This window comes from Denticeps clupeoides, chromosome 11 (genome assembly GCF_900700375.1).
Source record: "Denticeps clupeoides chromosome 11, fDenClu1.1, whole genome shotgun sequence".
Lineage (NCBI taxonomy): Eukaryota > Metazoa > Chordata > Actinopteri > Clupeiformes > Denticipitidae > Denticeps > Denticeps clupeoides.
This window is the reverse complement of record NC_041717.1, coordinates 2,881,955-2,903,804: the sequence shown is the minus strand read 5'-3', so window position 1 is coordinate 2,903,804 and position 21,850 is coordinate 2,881,955. Positions and strand designations below refer to the sequence as shown.

At 47.4% G+C, this 21,850-nt stretch overlaps 1 protein-coding gene across 5 annotated transcripts; it reads right to left on the bottom strand.

Annotated features, from left to right (window-relative positions):
- Positions 1 to 2,052: 2,052 nt before the first annotated feature.
- rusc2 (RUN and SH3 domain containing 2) lies at positions 2,053 to 20,309 on the bottom strand. Of its 5 annotated transcripts, none has more exons than XM_028995409.1 (13): positions 20,220 to 20,309; positions 10,424 to 12,117; positions 9,579 to 10,125; positions 7,935 to 8,600; positions 7,472 to 7,666; positions 7,172 to 7,318; positions 6,406 to 6,482; positions 6,079 to 6,253; positions 5,453 to 5,558; positions 4,501 to 4,547; positions 3,331 to 4,411; positions 2,902 to 3,060; positions 2,053 to 2,799 (listed from the first exon to the last, which is right to left on the bottom strand). In XM_028995409.1, exons 2-13 carry the CDS (start codon positions 11,981 to 11,983, stop codon positions 2,604 to 2,606), a joined length of 4,956 nt encoding a protein of 1,651 aa, XP_028851242.1. In that variant the 5' UTR covers positions 11,984 to 12,117; positions 20,220 to 20,309; the 3' UTR covers positions 2,053 to 2,603. The 5 variants fall into 5 exon arrangements, with proteins under 5 accessions (XP_028851242.1, XP_028851241.1, XP_028851244.1 ...); XM_028995408.1 differs by having other exon boundaries at positions 20,152 to 20,288; XM_028995411.1 differs by having other exon boundaries at positions 9,579 to 10,122; positions 20,152 to 20,288.
- Positions 20,310 to 21,850: the final 1,541 nt, after the last annotated feature.

Sequence of the window (21,850 nt, the reverse complement as noted above, 5' to 3'; positions counted from 1 at the left end):
GTAGCCAGACTCTAAACCTTTTCCATATTGGTTAGCATGTTAAATTTTCCAACCCAGGTTTAACCAAGATTCATTCACAGCCTTTTCATGATTTATTACATTGGCATGACATGTAAAGTTAATTTCAAATGGACTGACGGATATGAGCGCAATGCAAAATAATGAGGCTGTAGGAATCTATGAACTTCAGAGGAATGACACAATTATTTGAAATAAAAAAACAAGGCTGCAGCTTTTTTCACATGAACACTTTGTTATTAATATCCATATTATGCTCATTATGTCATACACATCATACAGCATGGCCACATGGAGAATGGAGTTGCCACTTGAGGTACAGGGTATGCACAAGCAGGAACTAATCAGTCAAAAGGTGGAGAGGAGAGAGGAAACAAACTTTTTACTCCTAAAACCTGAGCCTTTTCTTACACCAAAGTGGACTAAATTGTGTCCCATTCGATCCAATACGCGTCACAACAGGGCCCATGTTATTTAAAAAGGCACTAAAGCATTTTCCACTCAATCTCACCCCCCCCCCTCCCATTTCACCTTTCACCCCCATCTCCTCTTAATTCTCTAATCATTTCACCCCCATCTCCTCTTAATTCTCTCTCTCCTCTTTCGCCTCTCTCTAAAAAAAAATACCACTACCACGTTAGCGACACTGTCAGGGCCACATGTCAGCCTAGGATGAACAGCAAAGTGTGTCTGGAAGACGAACGGGACCCAACCTCACATGAGGATGCAGCCTCACAAACTGTGGATTAAAATAAATAAATAAATAACCGGTTCTTCCTGACCAACCTGTCCAGGTTTTAAACACACGCCAACCAAGTTCACCACCTGACCCATCAAATATGCCGAGCCAGACCTGACCGTGTGGAGCAGATCCGGAAGTGAGGCACGCCCTCGATGGCTGCTCCACAGAAGAACCATCTGTTATCCTTAGTCGTGGTCTAGACCAGGGGTTCTCTAAAACTCTTATAGCCAGGAACCCTCGGCAGGGACCTTCATCTAGACGTTCTAGATGAACCCTGTTCTAGATGCACCATAACATGATACACGCAACACATGGAATAGTGCCTTCTTATTAAATGTTAATAATATTAATATATCCACAGAGGTGTGTTTCTCTCTAAAAACATGAGGAAGAAATGCAAATTCATTTACAGTAGCGAAAATCAAAAACAATAAATCATGTTTGTACTAACTAAAACCATATAAAAATAATGTAACTGTACAATAAAATAAAATTAATTATCTTGACACTGTCAACTCAATATGGTTTTAATTTTATTATATTATATATGCGTCCCTTTTTTTTTGGCCAACCTTGCTGCCGTTCGCAAAATCCCACGTGGCTGTTTTGATCATTAGAAACGGTTCAGGCTCTTTTTAACAGAACCCTGTCCAACTGTAAGGCCACATGCTGCACACACGTTAACGTTTATACGGAGAAGGAAGTTGAATCAGAAAAGCCCAAAGCGACAAACCACCCTAACAAAAAACCTTCATATATGGCACCGCCCCTCCCATCCTCGCTTTCCTTTCACACTGTTGACACTTGGGGTGTTGAAAACGTAACCAGTGAGGTTCGGTGCATCCAACACGCAGGGTACCCTTACCTGACCAGACAGCTCTCCAGTGAAAATAAATGAAATTTCATAGTAAACGAGTTCTAGCACATACTTTCTAGGTTTCGTCGTTCTTGTGTTGTTGTTAATATTTGTGTCCATTTGTCTGATCTCCTTGTAGAACATTTCCTGGCTTGTGAGGTTGCAGGACCAGAAGTTAGTACCAGAGACACAATATCAGTGTTACGCTACATGCATCAAGTCCAGTGTTGGCTGTTGGTTGTTGCCGGAGTCTGTTCCTCTCTGCTCAGCCATACGCGAGTCAGCCCGCCGCGGTGGGAGTCTTGGAAACGTGGAGGGGGTCCTCTTAAGGCAGAGAACATGGTCGGTTGGCTTCTCAGTGAAAGCAGTGGATGGTGAAATATCTAGTGAACCGCCCAGAATCCGTCCAGTAGCTCCTCCTGCCTGCTGAGACAGCACTTGGAAGCTCTACACCAAGCTCTACACCTTTGTTATGATTTATATGAATTTGGAAATAACCGGGCTGTTAATCATACAGGCCCTGAAGATCAAATAGGACGAGGAGAACAATGCACTTTAAGACCAGGTTCAGAGTTCAGTGTCCGTCATAAATCCCTTCATAAATACAAATTAGAGGCTTTAATCTGCCCCGGCGTACCTTCAATTTCTATACGCCGTTTGAAAAACGTAAGCAGTCTTTATAAAACCGTCGCATGTTCCACTCCGAAAAAGCGCAAAAAAAGCAGGCGCGCAAATGAGACGAGGTGAAGAAGCAGAAGACGGGACCCTTCAGAACAAACCACAGCCCCGCTGCGCCACTGCTCCGTGTTAATATTCTCTTTGTTGAGCGTATGCGTGGTTACATGCGTGGATTCAGTGTAGCGCTGGTGCTTCGTTATCTACTTATGAGTGCCGATTCAGCGATGTCACATGTCCAGTAACGGGTACAGACCCTTCCCAGGGCTCTCTCCGGATGACAGTGGCCCCTGGGGAGGGAGATGGACACGTTCAGTGTGGTCCTCGCAGACCCCGGTTCTCCTCATTCAGTGTGACGTAAATAATGGGCACCAGGCCCTGGCTCTCCCCCAGGGTGCAGACGAGCCAGTCGGGGTCAGCTCTGCTTGTGACACACAACACATCCCCCTTATGAAAGCTGAGGTGGCCTGGCTCAGTGGCTATGTGGTGACACAAGGCTCGTACCTCACTGTGAGAGAGGGAGGGAGAGAGAGAGAGAGAGAGTTCATCAGTATCTCTCATTTGGCCGCGGTTAATGTGCTGCCATTAACAGATGACATTAGCCTGTTACCATGGAGCTTGTTGCTGAGCAGCCAGAGCTTGTTGTGTTGTGGGAGGAGCTTCACTCTGAGATGATACAGGAAGCGGGTCGTTTCTCTTTCCTGCCCCAACCGTCTGGGCCACAAGGTCCAACACTGACCTGTCCAGACTCAGCCACCCCGAAGGTAACCTTCAACACACACACACACACACACACACACACACACACACACACACACACACACACACACACACACACAAAAAACAGTCAACAAAGAAAATGCAGACAGGGGTAATGCTGGGTGATATTTTTTTAACAGTTTGATGGTGATCATAGTCTCCTTTGTTTTGCATCTGGATGCAGATACAGACCAATAAACTGGACAAAGTAATATTGAAGTCACTTGCTAGGCAGGTGACGGCTGTGTATAGTCGTTATAATAAAGCCACATGGACCGACCTGCTCTTCGGGCATCTGGCTGATCTGTGCTCCGGCTTCTCGGCCCGTGCAGGGGCTCCGGCTCCGAACAGCCTCCCCCAGCGCATGCCGTGGAGGGAGCTTTCCTCAGGGCCATCGGCTTGGGGTCCAGACACGGCCTCTGGGTCCCGTTCCTCGCTCTTCTTCAGCTCGCTCAGCACCGACTCAGGGGGGCTGCCCATCCATGACGGTCTGCCTTTGGCTGCTTTGCTTGCTTCAGCGCCTGCGGCGCTCCTGGTGTCTGCCTCCTCTAGCTTCTGGCTGGCCTCGGCTCCCTCCACCACACCTTCCCTGGGCGGAGGGTGACTCTGCCTGCGCCCCTCCCCACCTGGCCTCTTCCTCTTCTCCCACTTGACAAACTTTGACCCCTCGACTGAGTTGTCTATGTAGACCTGGGAGCTCTGCATGAGCTGGTACCACCAGCCTGCCTGCCTGTTCCTCTGCCTGGCCGGGTCCGTAGATCCTGAGTCCCGGTCCTTTTCCCTCTCCTTCCTCCTGTCCCTGCTTCCCTCCTCTTCATTGCTATGCCACTCCCCACCCACTCCCTTGGCCCTCTCTGTTGCCTTCACTCCTCCCTTTCGACCCGCATCTCTGTGCCTCCATAGATCCTCATTAGAACCTTCTATTATCTCGGTCACACTAGTCTCCTCCCCTCCTGCCTCACATCCTGCACCCTGTCTCCTCCTTTCCGGAATGTTCTTCAAAGACCTGCTTCCTTCCACATTCTGCCATGTCCCTGGATGCCTGAGACCACCTTTAACGTCCTGTTTAGTCCCCGCCCCTTCAATCTTGGATTCCACCCCTGTGATACCCCAGCCTCTCATCAGCTGAAAGGTGGAACGAGCTGATTGGCTGTGAACCTGACCGGACGAGCAGAGCTGCTCTTTGCGACGCAGATGCTCCTGTCCCTTCTGCAGGAGGTGTGGCTCAAACAGGAGGTCCAGGTCAAAGGGCAGGAGAGACAGGGGCTGGAGGAGCAGGAGGAGCTCCTCAAAAAGCGGCTGGCAGACACCCTGTGACAGAGGCAGGAAGCCCCACGGGTGGTAGTGTGCTGCTACAATATCTACACAAAAGCAAAGATGGAGACCCATTAGGCTCAGGGCTAAGACCATGAATTAGACCACTAAGGGATAAATTTACCTCTTTGCTTACCTTCATGGGTATAGATGTGGTTGAACCAGAATTCTAACGATCGCAGACTGAGGGCCAAAATAAGAGTGACAGAAGAACCCAAATCATTAGAAAAGTGAAGAATATTTCTTCATGACATAATACATATGTTTTCAACAAAATCCAGAACATAAGAACACAAATTTTTATTATTAAGTTAATAAATAAACCAACTTTTCGGCTTCACACAACTATAACAAAAGTTAACCCCCCCACCCCCAAGTGCCTGTGATGTCCCCGACAAGATGCCACCTACTCACACACTGGATCTGGTACAACAGATTTTTTGAGCATTGTTTAAATGAAGCACAATTTAATAATTAATATATGTTAGTGCCCTTGAAATGCTGTCTTCAAATAAAGTTTAGATGATATAAATTGAGAACATTTACTCTGAACAGGAACTTGTGATCAAAGCTCAGTGTGCACACAGACAATTTGTATGCACTGCAGCAGACCTCAAAGAGCACCAAGCCTTCAGATGATTTCAAACACTCAGTATGGAGGTGAATATCATAACTGGAAAAATGATTTATTTGTAAAATAGACTCCAAAGCAGACATTGCATTTTAATGACGTTGCAGTACTGTAGTATCATCATGCAACACACCACGAAGGTCTCTACCTCCGAGTTACACCTCTGACTGCTGGAATTGAAGGAGTTAACTATGCTGCAGTGCATGCTGAGTCTCACGCTCATCTCAGAACCCCTAACGAGCGCTGCAGTGGCGCTAATGTAAGTGTAAGACAGTAATACTGAATCTGTGTTCAGTGAGAGGATCTGCATTATGATATATGCAAAAAATATGATATATGCATCATATATAGAATATGCAATTGAATAGAATATTTTCTTAGCAGATATTAGCACAAAATAAGTATCTGACGTTCTCTCCACACCCTTTTTAACGACATACTGTGCTGACAGGCTTACTTGAGGAGGCCGAAGATGAAGGCATTGAACCTCATGTTGTGGCTGCTGAGTTCAGAGTACTGGTTCACTTTACAGAACAGACTGTTGAGCACTCGGGTAGACGGACCTGAAATAAAATGAGCACATTTACATTTTTCATTAACACTGAAGATTCATTATGACTCATGTTTTAAACTGTTATATTTGCTAAAACCTGCTTTTCCCCTAATACTGTATCTGAAGTCTCTTTCCGAAATTCAGACTTGGTGCAATATTACTGCCACTTTGATCCAGTCCCACAATAAGATTTCCCCAGGACCACAAAGGAAAAAAATCCACTGGTTCTTCAGAGTCTCGCAATACGCTTAACCCTAAATTGCTCCAGGGGGGACTGTCCCTGTAACTACTGATTGTAAGTTGCTCTGGATAAGGGCGTTTGGTTAATGCTGTAAATGGGACAATTTCCAGATCCGACTGTCTGAGCTGCCGCTCTCTGAACAGTGAAGCAGAATGACCAAAGCATGCTTTACACCTGTGGGCATTTCTAGACACTGCAGGACCATAGACAAGCTAAATGAACTCGTATAATAATGTCACAATATAGGGGACAATGATAGGGGACCTTTAAAACCTAATAATACACTCACCTAGCTGAGTAGAGGCCTCCACTATGCTCCATGGCTGGTTCCTGCGCTGCCCGATGATCAGGTCCAGGACGTAGGCCTTCAGGCCATCCTGCAGAATGTCCTGGATGGCTGGACACAGGTACTTCAGAATCAGGTGACCAACATTGGGACTGACAGAACTGTTCCCTAGTTTGGCCTGTTCATGAGAGAGAAAGGCATTAAACAAAGAACCTGAGGATAATTATTTAGAATTCATAATTACAATTGTATAATCTTATTTTTTTAAATATTAGTCTAGCAGCAATAAACTCAAGACACATTAAAATTCATGCAAAAGCAGATGTTGACCTTCACTCCAGGGTCCCGGCTAGTTCCAAAATGAGCCACAATAAGATCCACGGCAGTGTTGATGGCCTTGACAAGACCTGAGAAAAATGTGTGCAAGAATTAGGGCGCTGGAAAATCAAATGACAAAACCCGACTCTTCCTATGTCAATGACGTCCATCTAGTTGTCATTACATCGGTCAATCACACACCATCACCAAAAATGGGTCAGGAAGGATCCTCTGGTGCGAAGGCATCAAAGCTGTGGAAAATTCTGCAGTGCCGGGGGTGCATTTAACATTCCCGTCAGGAGAGTGTGAGTCTGCATGCTCTGCAGTACTCACAGCATTTAAAAAGTTCAAAAGTATTTGTATTTATTTATTATCAAATGTATTTGTTAATAAATAATGCACACTGATTATTTTGGGTGGTAGTGGCCTAGTGGGCAAAACACTCGCCTATGAACCAGAAGACCAAGGTTCAAATCCCACTGTGTCCCTGAGCAAGACACTTAACCCTGAGTGTCTCCAGGTGGGGACTGTCCCTGTAACTACTGATTGTAAGTCCCTCTGGGTAAGGGCGTCTGATAAATGCTGTAAATGTACTTTTTTTTTTTTTTTGCAGATGATTGTTTCTTTCCAATGGTCCTTTATTCATAGACAAACGTATAAATACAGAAAAGAGTAATAAAAGCCACAACTCTTGAATTTAATCCTACCCAATAATAGTTTTATATGGCAGAATATTTCAAATTTATAGCACACACACACACAGAGGCAGAATCCTTACCTCTTTTCTGCAGCAGGTCGATAGAGAAAGATTCATCTGAAGAAGCATCAGGAGACAGACAGAACTCCTCTGGGGGGCGCTCTGTCTGAGAGAAGTAGTCAGGGAGGAAATCGCTGTAGTGCTGCGGAGGCTGCCTCACCGACTGGGCTGTAAATACACACACCAGAGTCACAAACAGAAACACACAATTAAAAACAGATTTGAGAAAAAAAAAATCCACACACACACAGACACACACAGTGTATTTATGCCATAAATATTTCCTGTAATATTTTCTCCTGTAAGAGCCTTGGCGAGCACCGTTTATTCTGCCCAGGGTGTGGCCGGCCGACGGAAAATCAAAGACGTTTCGCCTGGTGACACGGCCGCCCCTCCTTCTGGTGTCTAGACTGCCAGACAGGGGGGCAGACGAGCTGGAAGACCCCCTCTCTACCCCTAACGGGTTCCTACGTCGGTACTCCCGCCACTTCAGCGCCTGGGGGGAGAGGTGGTGCACTACGGGAGGAGTGGTGTGGGGTCGGCAGAGGGTGGTGATGGGTAAAAACAAAGAATGCATAGACAGGGAGGGGTGGAGGAGTGAGAGAGAATGATGCAAGATCAGAGATGAAGACATTGGAAAGAAAGAGAGTGTCAGCTGTAATTCTGAGTTTTTTATTATTTTTGCAATATAGAATTAAAAGTCATGAACAAAACAGGCGGGGACAGAAGCAGGACAGAAAGACAAGAAAAACAAATATGGCGCATGATCAAAGTGCCCTCCTACCATTGGCTGGACGGACTCCTCCACAGGCAGGCATGAGGTTCTTGAGCCCCTCGTGATGGACCGGCTGCAGGGGTCCGAGGCTGCACAGGCCAGAGCTGGGCAGTGTGGGCAGCGACGGCATGTGGAGGCAGGGGGCCGCCCTGCTGGGCAGGACCAGGGGTCTGGGGCTCTTCTTTATTCCGGGTGGCGGGGGCGGGGTTGGAGGGAGGGGTGCCGCTCTGGCCTGGACCTCGGGTGGCGTCTGAGCGGGCAGCAGGCCGGCGGAGATGGGGCACGAGAAGCTGCGGGGGGGTCGGCCGCTCCCGGCGCCGCGCTCCGGGGGGCTCGGCGAGCAGGTGGAACACGACCCCGAGCTGGGCGCTCCATGGAAGCGGACCGGGGAGTAGCTGCCCAGAGGGGAGGGTCTGACGGAGGTGGGGGCATCTGCGAGGGGCTGGTGGAGCTGCTGCTCTCCGGCGGCCTCGTTCTCTCGGCCCTCGGGGGGCGCAGAGCCTCGGCCCTGCATGTGGCTGACGAACTCGTTGAGGAGGGGCAGCAGGGGCTTGTTCTGGGGCCTGGAGAACTGGTGCTGGAAGGTGAAGGGCTGGATCGGGAGGGTGGTGGGCCGCTGGTCCTTACTGTAGCGCACAACTGAGGAGATCGCCTCAGAGGAGGATGACAAACCTCCTAGATGTACAAATATACAAGAAACACACACATAGTCAATATATTTTCTGAAAAAGAGGTCTGTAAGGGCTACATATATCACTATAATGATAATGTAACTTTAACAACAGCTAAGGTAAAGATGGATTTAGCACGTCCGGCATGCTACAAGAGACAGGCAGTGATCGTAACGAGAGAGAGAGCATTCGTCACAGACAGAGACCTGAGGATGCTGAGTCACTAACGCGCTGCAGGCACCGCAGGAGGAATGGCGGCGGAGAGGGAATACAGCACTCTTCCTGGCCGGCCCGTCTCCGCGTGCTCTTTAGACGGCGAGCGAGCTACCGAGCCGTGACGTCACAGCTGTTGCGCAAGCTGTTTGTCTTACGTGCTCAGGCCTATAAATGTCACAGCCTTCAGTGTGCAGTGGCATGATGACACCAGCAGGGGCAGCATTTGGCCACCACAGACTGTCATAGACAAAGTCCTCAAGCAACGCAGGAACAGATCCTGGTTGTTTCTGGCCAATTAATCGAACCTTATTTATGAATGTCTCACAAAAAAACACATAAAATAAGATCAATGAATTAGAATAACAAATATAAAGTCAGATAAAATTATGTTTAATCCCCTGGGATTCTAAAACAAATATAGAATTTAGGCAAATAAATAAAGGCAAAACCGTTTCCCAAGCAGAAGAATATATTGAACAATGAAATATACATATGTATGTATTAAAGATATGGGCAATAATATAACGGCAAAAAGACATTTAGCTCTCAGTGGAGTCCTATGACAAGCTACCTCTGGAATACCACTTCCCTTGGTATGAAAAAGACTCACATGACAACATCAGGTTCAAATATCACTCAGCCAATGGAAGTATATGTCACTACGGTCTCATGAAACATGCTTCCTAACGGCCCGAAAAAGTTGGTATCACATATGAAGCCACTACGGAAGCATCTAACATTCCACTGCGCTCCTCTGCTCTCTCACCCTCTGCTTTGGTGCGTGTCTCACATCCCAGTCCTCCTGGGGAGTCCCTCAGTGCTCCATTATGGTGGGAGTGAAGAGCTGCATCGCTCTGGCTGTAGCATCGGGTCATGTGGGACAGGCCTTGGCTCCGGCGCTCCTGATGGTCCTCCAGGATGGGGGAGAAGTCGGTGGAGGACTGTGATTGGGTGGAGCTGGTCTCGTTGCCCATCCTGAGGGAGGGTGAGCCCCCCGCTGCTCCACACCTCCTCTTGTTACGTGCAATCTCTGCAAAAGAGGTGACTCTGGCAGGGGGGGGAGGACTGGGGGCGGCGCCCTCGCTCAGACGGACAGGGCAGCTGAGCATGCGCTCCAGGGAGCCGAGGCGAGGGGACGGGGACTTGTCCAGGTCCCGGTCGTAGCTGCGCGAGCGCGGCCGTCCTGCGGCCCCGCCCATCACCTGACCCAGCAGGGGAGGGGAGATATTAACATACACTTGACCCTCAAGGACATTCTCCTCTGGATCAGATGAGCTTGTCTGGTGCCTCGCCTTCTCCTCGTCTTCGTCCTGCTGATGGGAAAGCAAGAGACGTTAGTTAAGAAACATCTCAAAGTCTGAAAGATCTGGATAATAAATGACTGATATTAAGAACCAGATCAGAAATGAATCCGCTCAGAATTTCGCATACTCATTACTCGACTTGTCTGTGTGTGAGGAGGAGCGAAAAAGTAGCAACAAAGTAAAAAAACTAGAACACAAGGACACAACCGTATATGGAAACCTTCTGAATCATATAAGCGGTGTGAAGAGGGAAATACATTAACGGCCATCTTCGTGGTTGTCAGAATGATGGAAACCGAGCGTTTACCTGTGACAGACTCGTGTCATCCTCGTCCCCATCTTCTTCGTCTTCTTCCCCATCCTCTTCCTCCTTGGTTTGTCTGAAGAGGTAGTACTCAGTTGGTTGGGTGGGGCTGCCTTTGCTGTGCTCGTCGGAACAGCTGGTCACGGACGACCCTGCGGGACTTGGGGACGACTGGGAGGACAGGTCACAGGTCACAAGTTTATAGTAGTTCTGTGTGGCCACCACCATCCTGGCGTGGCTCTGGAGACAGGAAGTGAGGTCGTTAGCCGAAGCGGTGGCCGACAGCAGACCTTCGCTGCTCAAGTAAGAGTTGCAGTTGGCGTCCAGGTCCATGATGCCCTGCTGCTGGGCGGGGCAGCCACAGCTGGGGGCGGAGTCGGGCGTTTCCTGTGAGGCGGGAGCGATCCCCGCGCAGGTGGACTGGGGCACCTCCGTGGGGGAGGTGTGCATGTCCAGGTAAAACGCCCCTCCGCTGGTGCCGCCCCCGCCCACGGCCAGCTCCGTCACGGAGGCGGTGCCGGGCGGCTCGGCGGAGCTGTTGAGGTTGGCGGGGACCACGTTGTTCATCTTGTTGTAGATGGTGCTGAAGTTGACCAGCACGCCGTCGGAGCTGTTGCAGGACGAGTCGCTGCCGTAGCCCATCTGGCAGTCGGGGAAGCAGGAGCATCGCGGCGCCGCCGAGCTGGAGCCGCTGGAGCTGCCCTGGCGACTGGCCCTCCCGCACCTCATCGGGTGGTCTTCCTCCTCCTCATCCTCGCCCCACTCCTGCTCGCCGCAGTCCATGGACAGGGTGGAGCCGCTGCTGCCGTGGCGACGCTGGCTGTCCAGTCCCAGGAGGCTCAGGCCCTCCAGGCCAGAGGAGAGGTGAAAAGCGCCCTCGCTGAGGCCCTCGCTGCTCTCCGTCCCGGTCCGGCGGCACTCGGAGGAGCACCAGGGCTTTCCCAGGGTGCCATGCAGGAGAAAAGGCTCTTGAGCGAAGTCCAGGTCATGCAGGTGGAACGGTGGCACCGCGACTTCATTGCCGGTCCCATGCAGATGGAAGGAGGAATCTTCCATGTACCTGTGCAAGTTGTCACCATCATCATGGTCTTCTTCGTCATCGTCTTCATCCTCCTCTGTGTTCAGGAGGAAGGGGTTGTGGCGGAGCGGGTAGCTTCGTTTGAGAGTCTGAGCTTCAGTCGTGGTGGAAATGTGGTCTTCAGAGTTGCTTGAGGTAAAGGACGTGTCACTGGCAGTGCTTCCCCCGTATCCTTCTCGTCCTCGACACTCAGCTCGTCCCCCTTGGAGCTCTTCTTCTTCTCCACCCCTGACGGCCACGTCACTGGAGCTCAGGTTGCAGCTGGAGGTCTGGATCAGGCTGCTGTAGACCAGGGCTTCTCTCGGCAGGACGTCACGCTCGGGCAGGGAGGTGGTGCGACTCAGACCCAGGTTCTCAGGAGGACTGAAGGGGTGTCCCTGCTTCATGGAACCGAAGCACTGACGGCTTCCAGATACCTGGCAGTGAACGAGGGGGATGTGGTGGACAATCAGGGTCTCCCCGGACAGTTTAGGGGGGCTATTCATGCTTTTTTTTTGAGAGTATGGGAGCTGCAAGCTGGGATGGACAGTCTAGTAATGCTTTAGTTCATCAGTCCAGGGGCTCCTTTCAGAGTCTCATGCAAGACGTGAGCAAGCATCTCCATGGTCAGAGGGAAAACCTGTGTATTGATAAAGAAAACAAAGTAAGTCTCATGCACATATTTGCTCATATACTGTGTTACATACAGTAAAAGGTGAATTCCCAGGTCAACTCAGGAAAAGGGCTTTTTACTGATTACTTACACTTGTGTATACAGCCTGTACTACGATGAATTCACCCGTTGGAAAAACCTTGAACTAGACTCACTGCCAGGATTTGTCAGCCTGATATGCCTAAAAATGTCTTTACAGGAATTGAATTGAAATCTATTTAGCTTAAACCCTGTTGGCTCAGACACCCTGCATTCTACACCCCGAGTAAAAACTCATAGTGGACCTAACTAAGCCCCGTCCGTTATTAGATTAAAGGCCCCGACATTATTTTTTTTTATATCGGTCTTGTTGGTCCCCTAATACTGTATCTGAAGTCTCTTTCCGAAATTGGGTTTGGTGCAGAATTACAGCCACTTTTACACAGTCCCACAGTGAGATTTCCCAGGACGCCTCGTTTCAGTGTCTGTAGTTTTAAATGCTAACGAGGAGGAGAGAGGCGGGACGAGAGCAGCCTATGGAAGTTATCAATATCAATATCATTCACCAACCACAATGTTTTGCATAGACAGGAAGTTGTGTCTAATTATTATTCCTAATTGTGTCTAATTATTGGTCCTCATTATTATATCCAATAACCAATGCTTTGCAAGTTTGGAAGCAATGACGGTCGGTGGAGAAATTCTCTGGGCGGACAAAGCATGAGAAATGACATTATGATGACATGAGGGGACAAATTCCAGATCCGACCGTCTGAGCTGCCGCTCTCTCTGAACTCATATTAATGTTAAATAATCTCACACATATTAATATTACCAGACACTTCTGTACAACTGTGCAGGAATGTGTAGGATTTGGTTCTAATAAGCCACCAATCACAAGGGCAGGACCCTGGGGTTCTATAGCAACTAAAAGGCTATTACAGCAGCTCCTTTTTTAAACACCAGCCAGTTGCATGGTGGGGGTACGAACCAAGGGTCAGAGGGTTGCTGACCCCGCATCAGTGTAATCGGAGATAAACGCCAACGCTGAGCAGCCGCGCCCTGGGACGAGTGTGTATGTGATGCACCATTAACAGCACTTTAACAGAGAGAGGTGAGGGAGAACAAGCATTAAAAGTGCAATCTCCACGAAGAACAGCTCCCTTTAAAACTACCAGAGAAGCGGACCAGAGATACCCGAGGGCGACCCACCATTTACCTGCGGTACTAAAAAAAATAAGCAGGTCGTTTTTGTGCTACTCTGAAACCAACTTTTTTTTGACAACAACAACATGTATTTCTTATACAGCCCATAATCACATACAGTATGTCTCAATGGGCTTTGACAGGCCTACAGTTGACACCCCCCACACTTCTGCACATGTGAAAACCTTAAATCATCATACCCGGCGTACCTGTGAAGAAACTGCATTAGAATTAAAATTAAACATTAAATCGTATTTTGTGCTGCTGAATTGTCACGTAAACTAAAGTGATAATTAAATGTGCTAACACGTGATCTTTTTTTTTTTTTGGAACCAGGCTCTAGCCCTGGATGTGTGTCTCTGCCCCTCCCTTCCTTCCCTGCGGCCATGTGTGTGTGTGTGTGTGTGTGTGTGTGTGTGTGTTCATTATGGCCGTGTCCTGATCCTGGCCTTGGCATCGGCCCCTCAGCACAGACACACTGAATCCTGGCAGCCGGTTTTCTCTGTATGTGCCACTGTGAGTCAGACAGGAGGTGAGGACACGAGCTCCTTACATAAGGAGTCTTCCAGCTCAGAGACACAGAAATCCCTGTCCTGCCACCTGTCCTCCCCGTCTTCCTGTCTGCTGCAAAAATAGAATAAATCCCACATAACTATCTGCTCTCACTAGCATAGTTGAATTTGTACTTTAACAGTCAAGACAGTGACATTTAGGACCCTTTAGTCTCCCCACATGCTTTCCGGACCTTATTGTGAGCAACTGAAGCCCAGCCCACAACATGACTTCACCCTTTTCCCCTGGGCCGCCCCACTAGCCCGTCTACTGAACGGTGCAGGTCTTCCATGGTGAGTTAGGTCTCCTGGACCACGCAGTCTAGAAACGTTTCCACAAAATAACCAACACAAGGTCCTCGCATTTCCGGAACACCCCCGTCTCGGTGGTGGAAATGGCTGGAGGCTAGAAAATGAACCACAGGCCTGTCGATTACGAACCACCAGCAACCGGAGTAAATAACAACTTCAGAAATGATGTCATGTTCAATTGTCTGAGCACTTTTAATATCAATTTGTCTAATTCACGGTGATAGTAGCCTAGTGGGAAACACACCTGTCTATGAGCCAAGCAGCCACAAAGTCCCAGGTTCAAACTCCACTTACTACCATTGTGTCCATGAGCAAGACACTTCACCCTGAGTGTCTCCAGGGGACAAATGCCATATATAAAAATGCAATGCCTGATTGGAAACAAAAAAAACAAAAACATAAAATGACTTGTAGAAATCTATTTATCTGTTAATCCTGAGGATACAGTCCACTGGTGATCCAGTGTGTCGTAGTGCTAGATCACATCAAACAAACTAGCAACAGTTAGAATAATACCCCCGGTTTCTTCATTAGAAGTAATCACTTATGAAAATGACATTTGTACAATTAGGCAACAGCATTTATTCCATCATCAAATTGTGCCCCCTGGATGTTGTATGAAAAAAAAATGTTCAACTCCCCCATAAAATCCCAGGTATCGGACATCAGATGCCCTCCACCATTCTGCAGATCTTCAGGCTATGCTGACTGCATCAAACTACCCACTGCAACTGAGATGGAATGTACCAACTATCTTCAGATGGAGGGGGGGGGGGGTTACTTGGCGAGAGAGACAAGAATGCAGGAAGGAGGAGGAGAGGCACGAAGAAGAAAAAGCCTCAGAGCAAAACATGAATTCGGGTGAACGGGCAAGGACACACAAGAAAAAAACTCTCAAATCAAGCCTACTTTCATATTTTCATCTGCTAATCACCCACTACTGTCATACGCAACTTACAGTATGTAGTATATACGTAGTGAAACGCCCAAACTGGGCCTGGACTCTCTTCCAGCCCACCCTGTCCGCCCTGCTGCCTCCCTCCACACAGACACAGAAGGAGGAGGCTGCTGGGAAATGATGGGAAACGGGGTGGAAGAGAATGGCTGCGGTCAAGTCCCTGTGCGTATGTGAGCGTGTGAAAGGGAAAGAGACAATGAGCAGGAGGCAGGCGGGGGTCTGTCCCATTCAGGAATGGGGACAGGAAGCATTCACCCCCCCAACTCTGTGATCTGTACACATGCCAAAAACCACCTAAACTGCTTATTTACACTATTAATTGTAGAATGTGATTATTTGCATAAATTTTGTTACAATGATTTTACGTATGTGAGAAATTAAACCGTCAGGTCAGATCAATTCAAAAACTGCTAAGGACTAATCCACGATCAAGGGATCCATAACTGCAAAAGATATATATTAAAGAATTCTATAAACTCAACACCAGGGTGGGAAACAGAGGTTATTGGCATAAATTGAGGACAATTAAAGGTAATTAAAAGCTGCGGTGGGGTAAATGTCAAAGATTAACCATGCATGGACCTTCAAAGTGACCATGACAAAGTGATAAAACATGAACAGGGAGCTGTTCTGTCTGGGTAGCAGCTCGGGACGTGGGGATGTTGGGTGTTTACATGTGTGTGGAAGCTGTGCGTGTTCCTTAAACACAAGACGAGCTGGTTATACAATCGTCACCAAGCTCTTCCACTAAAAGCAACACCTGACCCCATTGCATTACATCCAATCCCCTCTATCTGGATGAAGTTGCATTGCATAAGAAGCACAGCATCTAATGAACACGCCCAAGGCTTGACAGAACTGATAATTAAGTTCATTCAAACATTCAAAATGAATAAATATAACACACAATGACCATAAAAGGGGTTGAGTTCCACCAGGGCTGCATATCTTCGAAAGGTCAGTCCAGGTAAAATCAGCTGATCTCACCTGATGATAAATCCCCTTTGGGCAGCAAATGAGCTAAAGGACTTTAAAGCTCGAGACAGCCACGTCACTGGTGGCGTACAGGAGGGTGAATGGGCCACGTTGGTACAATGTGGAGAATTCTAGATGTCCATCAACCAAAATTACTCCAGAAACGTTCAAAAGGCGTTTCACAGCTGAGGCCATTCTGAGGGCAAGTACAGGCCGTATTATGCAGAGCCTGATGTTCTGAACTGTCCACAAATGTAAATGTATACCGCCGACATGATTACGGCAACTTATGTTTCATATTGCAAAAAAACAGAATGCAATCAATAGTGAGGTCCATATTAATGCAATTAATAGAATTTTGTTGACCAAAAGAGCCATGAAGCAGTCAGTCATTTTGTTTTTGTTAACACACTGGAATTATGGGAGGATGTTGGAACGACGGTTATGCCACGTGGCCTCACACCTCCAAGTCTGTGAGTTGAGGACGTTGTGTGTGTGTGTGTGTGTGTGTGTCTTGTCTGTGTGTGTGCTTGCATGCTCCCCCTGTGCCACCATCCAACGTCATACACACAACGTGAACGGGAAACTCTGAATCGGCCATAGGTACTAGTGTGGGCTGGTGCCCCGCCCTGTGCCAAACGGCATTGGAAAGCAATTGAGTAAATATTGGAATCAGGGTATATGATTAATGTACATGTTACATAACATGTTAACACTGCTGTTATAGTCTTATAATAATGCAACATTACATGTACACCCAAACCTGTCTGAATCTATAAAATGTTCCTAATCCTACCTTCTACAACCCCAATAGCATGACGTGCTCCCTCAGCGCCTGGGACTAGACCTTCACAGTCCAGCAGCTGTCTCAGCAGTCTCCAGGTCAGCAGGTTGCGAGTGAAAAGCACGCACAAGAGAATTACTGTGAGTTACTGTGTGTTAAAGCGAGACTCGGTGCACAGACGCACACCAAACGTCTCCCTCGTGTACGCTGCCAGTTCCACGCACACCAATGAACACATGCGGCCTCAGGAACATGCGCAGACACTTCGTGAGGAGATTCGCAGGAAGAGCAAATCAAACAGCCACCGGTTTAGTCCCGTTTTAGCACCGACTAAATTAGCCCTTCCAGACGGAACTAAAAATGGCTGAAAACGTAGGAAAAATAGGTCTTGCAGACTGTCCGCAATGTTTTCCTCTCACCGAATCCCTCCTCAGATGGAAAGCAACAGCTCTAATAAGGCAAACAGTTATTCTGGTGGCCGTACCGACCCATCAGCCACGCCCACCGATCATTAAATCCATCATCATGCTCATGTTTTTATTCTCTCCCTCGCTTCATTACTCAACCTAGGGCTGCTTTATATGGCATAGCATTCATATTGTGAACGAAACTGGACCATAGACGGTAGACGGTATATATTGTGGGGGATGGTAGTAGCCTAGTGGGTAACACACTTGCCTATGAACCAGAAGACTACAGAGTCACAGGTTCAAATCCCGCTTACCACCATTGTGTCCCTGAGCAAGACACTTAACCCTAAATTGCTCCAGGGGGGGACTGTCCCTGTAACTACTGATTGTAAGTTGCTCTGGATAAGGGCGTCTGGTAAATGTATAATTTGATCTGTAAATTTGAATGGAAAAAGCACTTCAGCAGGAACTTCAAACTCAAATTAACATCACTTGTTACAGCAACATAGAGCATAACCACATACCAGATAACCCAGTATCTGGACAGATCTACTGAACGTCACACCCATAAGGCCTGTGAAATACCAGGTATTTGTATGATGCGAGTGATTATATAAAATTTTCGGATTTTTTGTATTTGCACAGAGCATTTCCATGCGCGCTGTCAGCACCCGATCGGTTCCGTGCCTGCGCAGCCGAATGAGGGCGTGTTTCATTTTATTTATCGTGTGCAACTTAGTTTTTTTCCCAAGGAGCGGATTTCTCTGCAGTAGAGCAAATTTATATGGCATGCTGTTTATACCCTAACTCCACCCTTATCACCAGAAAAAAAAATTAAATAAAGATTTTTGCCGTGTCCAGACCAAACGTGGGTTATCAATATCAGCCAAAAACGTTCATCTCCAAATCAGCGGAACAGTTTACTTCCACAGTTTCAAAATTACGTTATATGCGCCATCTTATGATTCAACCAGTATGAAGGGATGCAATGATCCCGACAGCCAGGGTTCGGACATCAGCCGGTCCGGAGTATCGATGAAATACTCTCTTCTTTACTTATATCCACACTGGTGGCGGAGAAATCGCGAGCAGCCATGAAACAAGCACGCAATGCCTCCATAACTGAGGACAGTTTATAGTCAGCTCCCTCCATGCTGTTAGCCATCGCTTCTCAAACCGCGCAAATTCCACCTGCGTAACGGCGAGCACGTTGGAGTGTGTGTGTGTGTGTGTGTGTTAGTGCGGGGTGATATGGCAAAAAAAATGGATCACGGTATCGAATGATGCGTCTTCCCGATCTTTTTTTCCAGACTGAAAATTATCTTTCATGGCCGCTTCATTTGCCCCATGTCGCTTTGGCCATAACCAGGGTGACCAGACATCCTCTTTTTGCCGGGACATGTCCTCTTTTTGCCGGGACATGTCCTCTTTTTGAGAATTGGAAATTGCATCCATGTTTTTTTGCATCTGGGTTTTTGAGCTTCTTACACACAGATTCACCACCACTTGCGATAACGGATCGAATCCTCCATTCTCGGCCATGTCGCTCTTTTCTAGCCTTACGCAGAGAACCATGTCATGTTCCGTAATCCGGAACCCCAGCAGCCACGTGTCTCTATTTCAAATGTATGTACAAAGATACTCCTGTCTGCCATATTGTTATTCCCGAAACAGAATTATATCGCAATCCTCGACCGAGATTGTACAATCGGCCAGCCCTAGTGCGTGTGTGTGTGCATAAAAACATAGAAAAACGTACAGTTTACCTGGACCGATCCCAAATACATGTATTTGACTTGTATCAGATCGGCACATCCCCACCAATTCAATTTGATTTACAGTGGAGATTCGGCGCCAAACCACCAGAAGGACTGACACTATGCGGCCAAATACAAATCATACTTAACGCTGTGGCGAAACCAAACACTAGCTTCATATTTCAGGTATTTTTTTATACGAATTACTCCAAAGAACCTAAAAAAAATACAGCTGTCATTGTTGCTGTGGGGTACTTGTTTTTTGGGTATTTGATGACCTTAAATGTTGTATTAATTCATGTTACTGACTGGTTTTTTGTAATATTAGTAAATTTCCCTCTTTTCCCCTACGGTACCATGTATGGAGCATTGAGTTTGAAATCCTAATATGGTGATGACGCTAATTATATAAAATCTCTCTCTCTCTCTATATATATATATATATGAAGGTATTTGAGAGATATGAGTTATTAGCAAGTTCAGGCACATACATGGCGGTGAAATCGGCCTGGAAAGTTCCCAGCTGGAGACGGCCGCGGAAAATATGCGGGTTACGTAACGAAGGGGAAGAGAATGAACGCGGATCGCGCCGCTTTCAGCGCCTGGAATAAAAATAAAGCGGCGGGCGGCGGCGGTGCAGCGCGTTAATGGCGACCGGAGGGATGCGGGAGGGATGGAACCACGACGCCTGGAGCTCTGCAGGCTGGGCCATGATGGCGATCATCACCCGTCACCACACACACACACACACGTAATACACATTCTCTCACTCTATATATATACACACACACGCGCATTTGTTCAGATTCGGACTATAGCGAATATAACGAAGAGGAGCGAGACGCTGGATGGGAACCGTGTGGCCGCCGTGGCGCCTTTGTGCGTCGACAGCGAACCTCTCGGATGAAATAAAAGGAGAAACCGCGACGGATTCGGCCGGGAAGGCGCAGCGTTGCGCGGTTGGGCAGAATCGGCCTACGCGGCCAAATTCTGGCCGAGTATTTACTGCAAGCTGAATAAGAAAAGAACGTAAAGGGTCGAAAAGCGTCAGAATAACGAAAACGGCTACCTGTCTCCACGGCGAGGTTACCGGAGCGCCAGTGCGGGATAATGCGTAGAAAACGCGCAGCTACTCACCGCTCACATCACGGCGGCGAAGCGGCTGCTGGCTGCTGCTGCAACGCCGCCGTCTGTGTTGCGCTGGCTGGCTGGGTGGGTCGGTGGGCGGGACCTGGCTGTAGGGGGTGGGTCGGTGGGCGGGACTGGTAGTGTTGTGGGCGTGGTTTTGGCGGGATGGGCGGGGTTACACAACACTCCTCCCTCTAGTGTTGCTCTGCGCAGCGGTGCGGTAGAAAACGGTAACCTCTATCCGGGAATTAAATTAAATAAAATTGAAAATAGAAAATATATTCATTTATGGCAAACACATCAGAGTCAAAATATCTTTATCAGAATAACGAAACGATATGAAGTCCCTGAGCCGGAGAGGTATTTTAAATGTTTTAAATATTTAACAGTATTCTACTGTTCTTCTTCTCATACACTTTTCTTAATCAAATAGCACATTCCAAAATACTGCATTGCCATGACGGAATTCTACACACCAAATTGTTCAGAACAATAAGTGTCAAAAGTACACACATTCTTTACTCAAGTACAGTGTAGATAACTGTGTTTAAAAAGACTTGAATTAAAGTTGATGTATTGAACGTTTTTACATTTACAGCATTTCTCAGACACCCTTATCCAGAGCAACTTACAACTAGTAGTTTCAGGGACAGTCCCCATGGAGCAACTTAGGGTTAAGTGTCTTGCTCAGGGACCCAAAGGTGGGATTTGAACCTGGGTCTTCATAGGCGAGTGTGTTACCACTAGGCTACTACCACCCTTTTTACTAGAGTTAACGTAAAAACTACAGGCTCTAAAACATATTTAAAGTACAAAAAAAAAAATCAAGTGAAAGGAAAATAAAAAGCTAAGAAACAGAAACACATTCAGAAAATAAAACTGCTGTAAAGGATTGAGGGATTGCAAACTCACTGAGCATGGTGTTCAAAAACGTTTTCCCCAACATAATTTTACATTAATGACAATGTTATGAAAAGAAGTGATTGTCATTGTGATACACAGCACAGCACAAGGTGACACAAGGAAATGTGTCCTCTGCTTTTAACCATCACCCTTAGTGAACAGGGAGCAGTGTGTGGGGACGGTGCTTTGCTCAGTGGCACCTCAGTGGCACTTTGGCGGATCAGGATTCGTACCTTCTGATTACGGGGCCGCTTCTTTAACCACTAGGCCACCACTGCCCAGCATTATTAGCTTTATCATACAAGCAAGTAGACTAGTTTACATGTTCATAGTCCTCTGAAGTGCATTCTCTGATCAATTTTGATACTGTGTATAATAATAGATGATATAGTACAGTATATGCTTGTCATACACCAATGCAGCATTATCTGCAGAATGTTCATTTCAGTCATTTGAGACTTGACATTATGTTACCTGCAGTGTCATGGGCACGTATTGGTTTGATTGGTTCTCAGGCTCCTCCCCCAGGCCGATTACAACTGGAAACATCTGGAGATTGTCTGCAGGGGGAGCAGAGCAGAGCTTATTTCTTTCTTTGCTTTAGTGCCGTCCAGGGTCCCTGCCACGGTGGTTTCACCTGTATATATTGTAAATAAACATTTGTCACTATTTTTGTACAATTTGGCTCCCTGTGTTTGCTCATAACTTCTACAACACTGTAACAATTGTCACTCAAG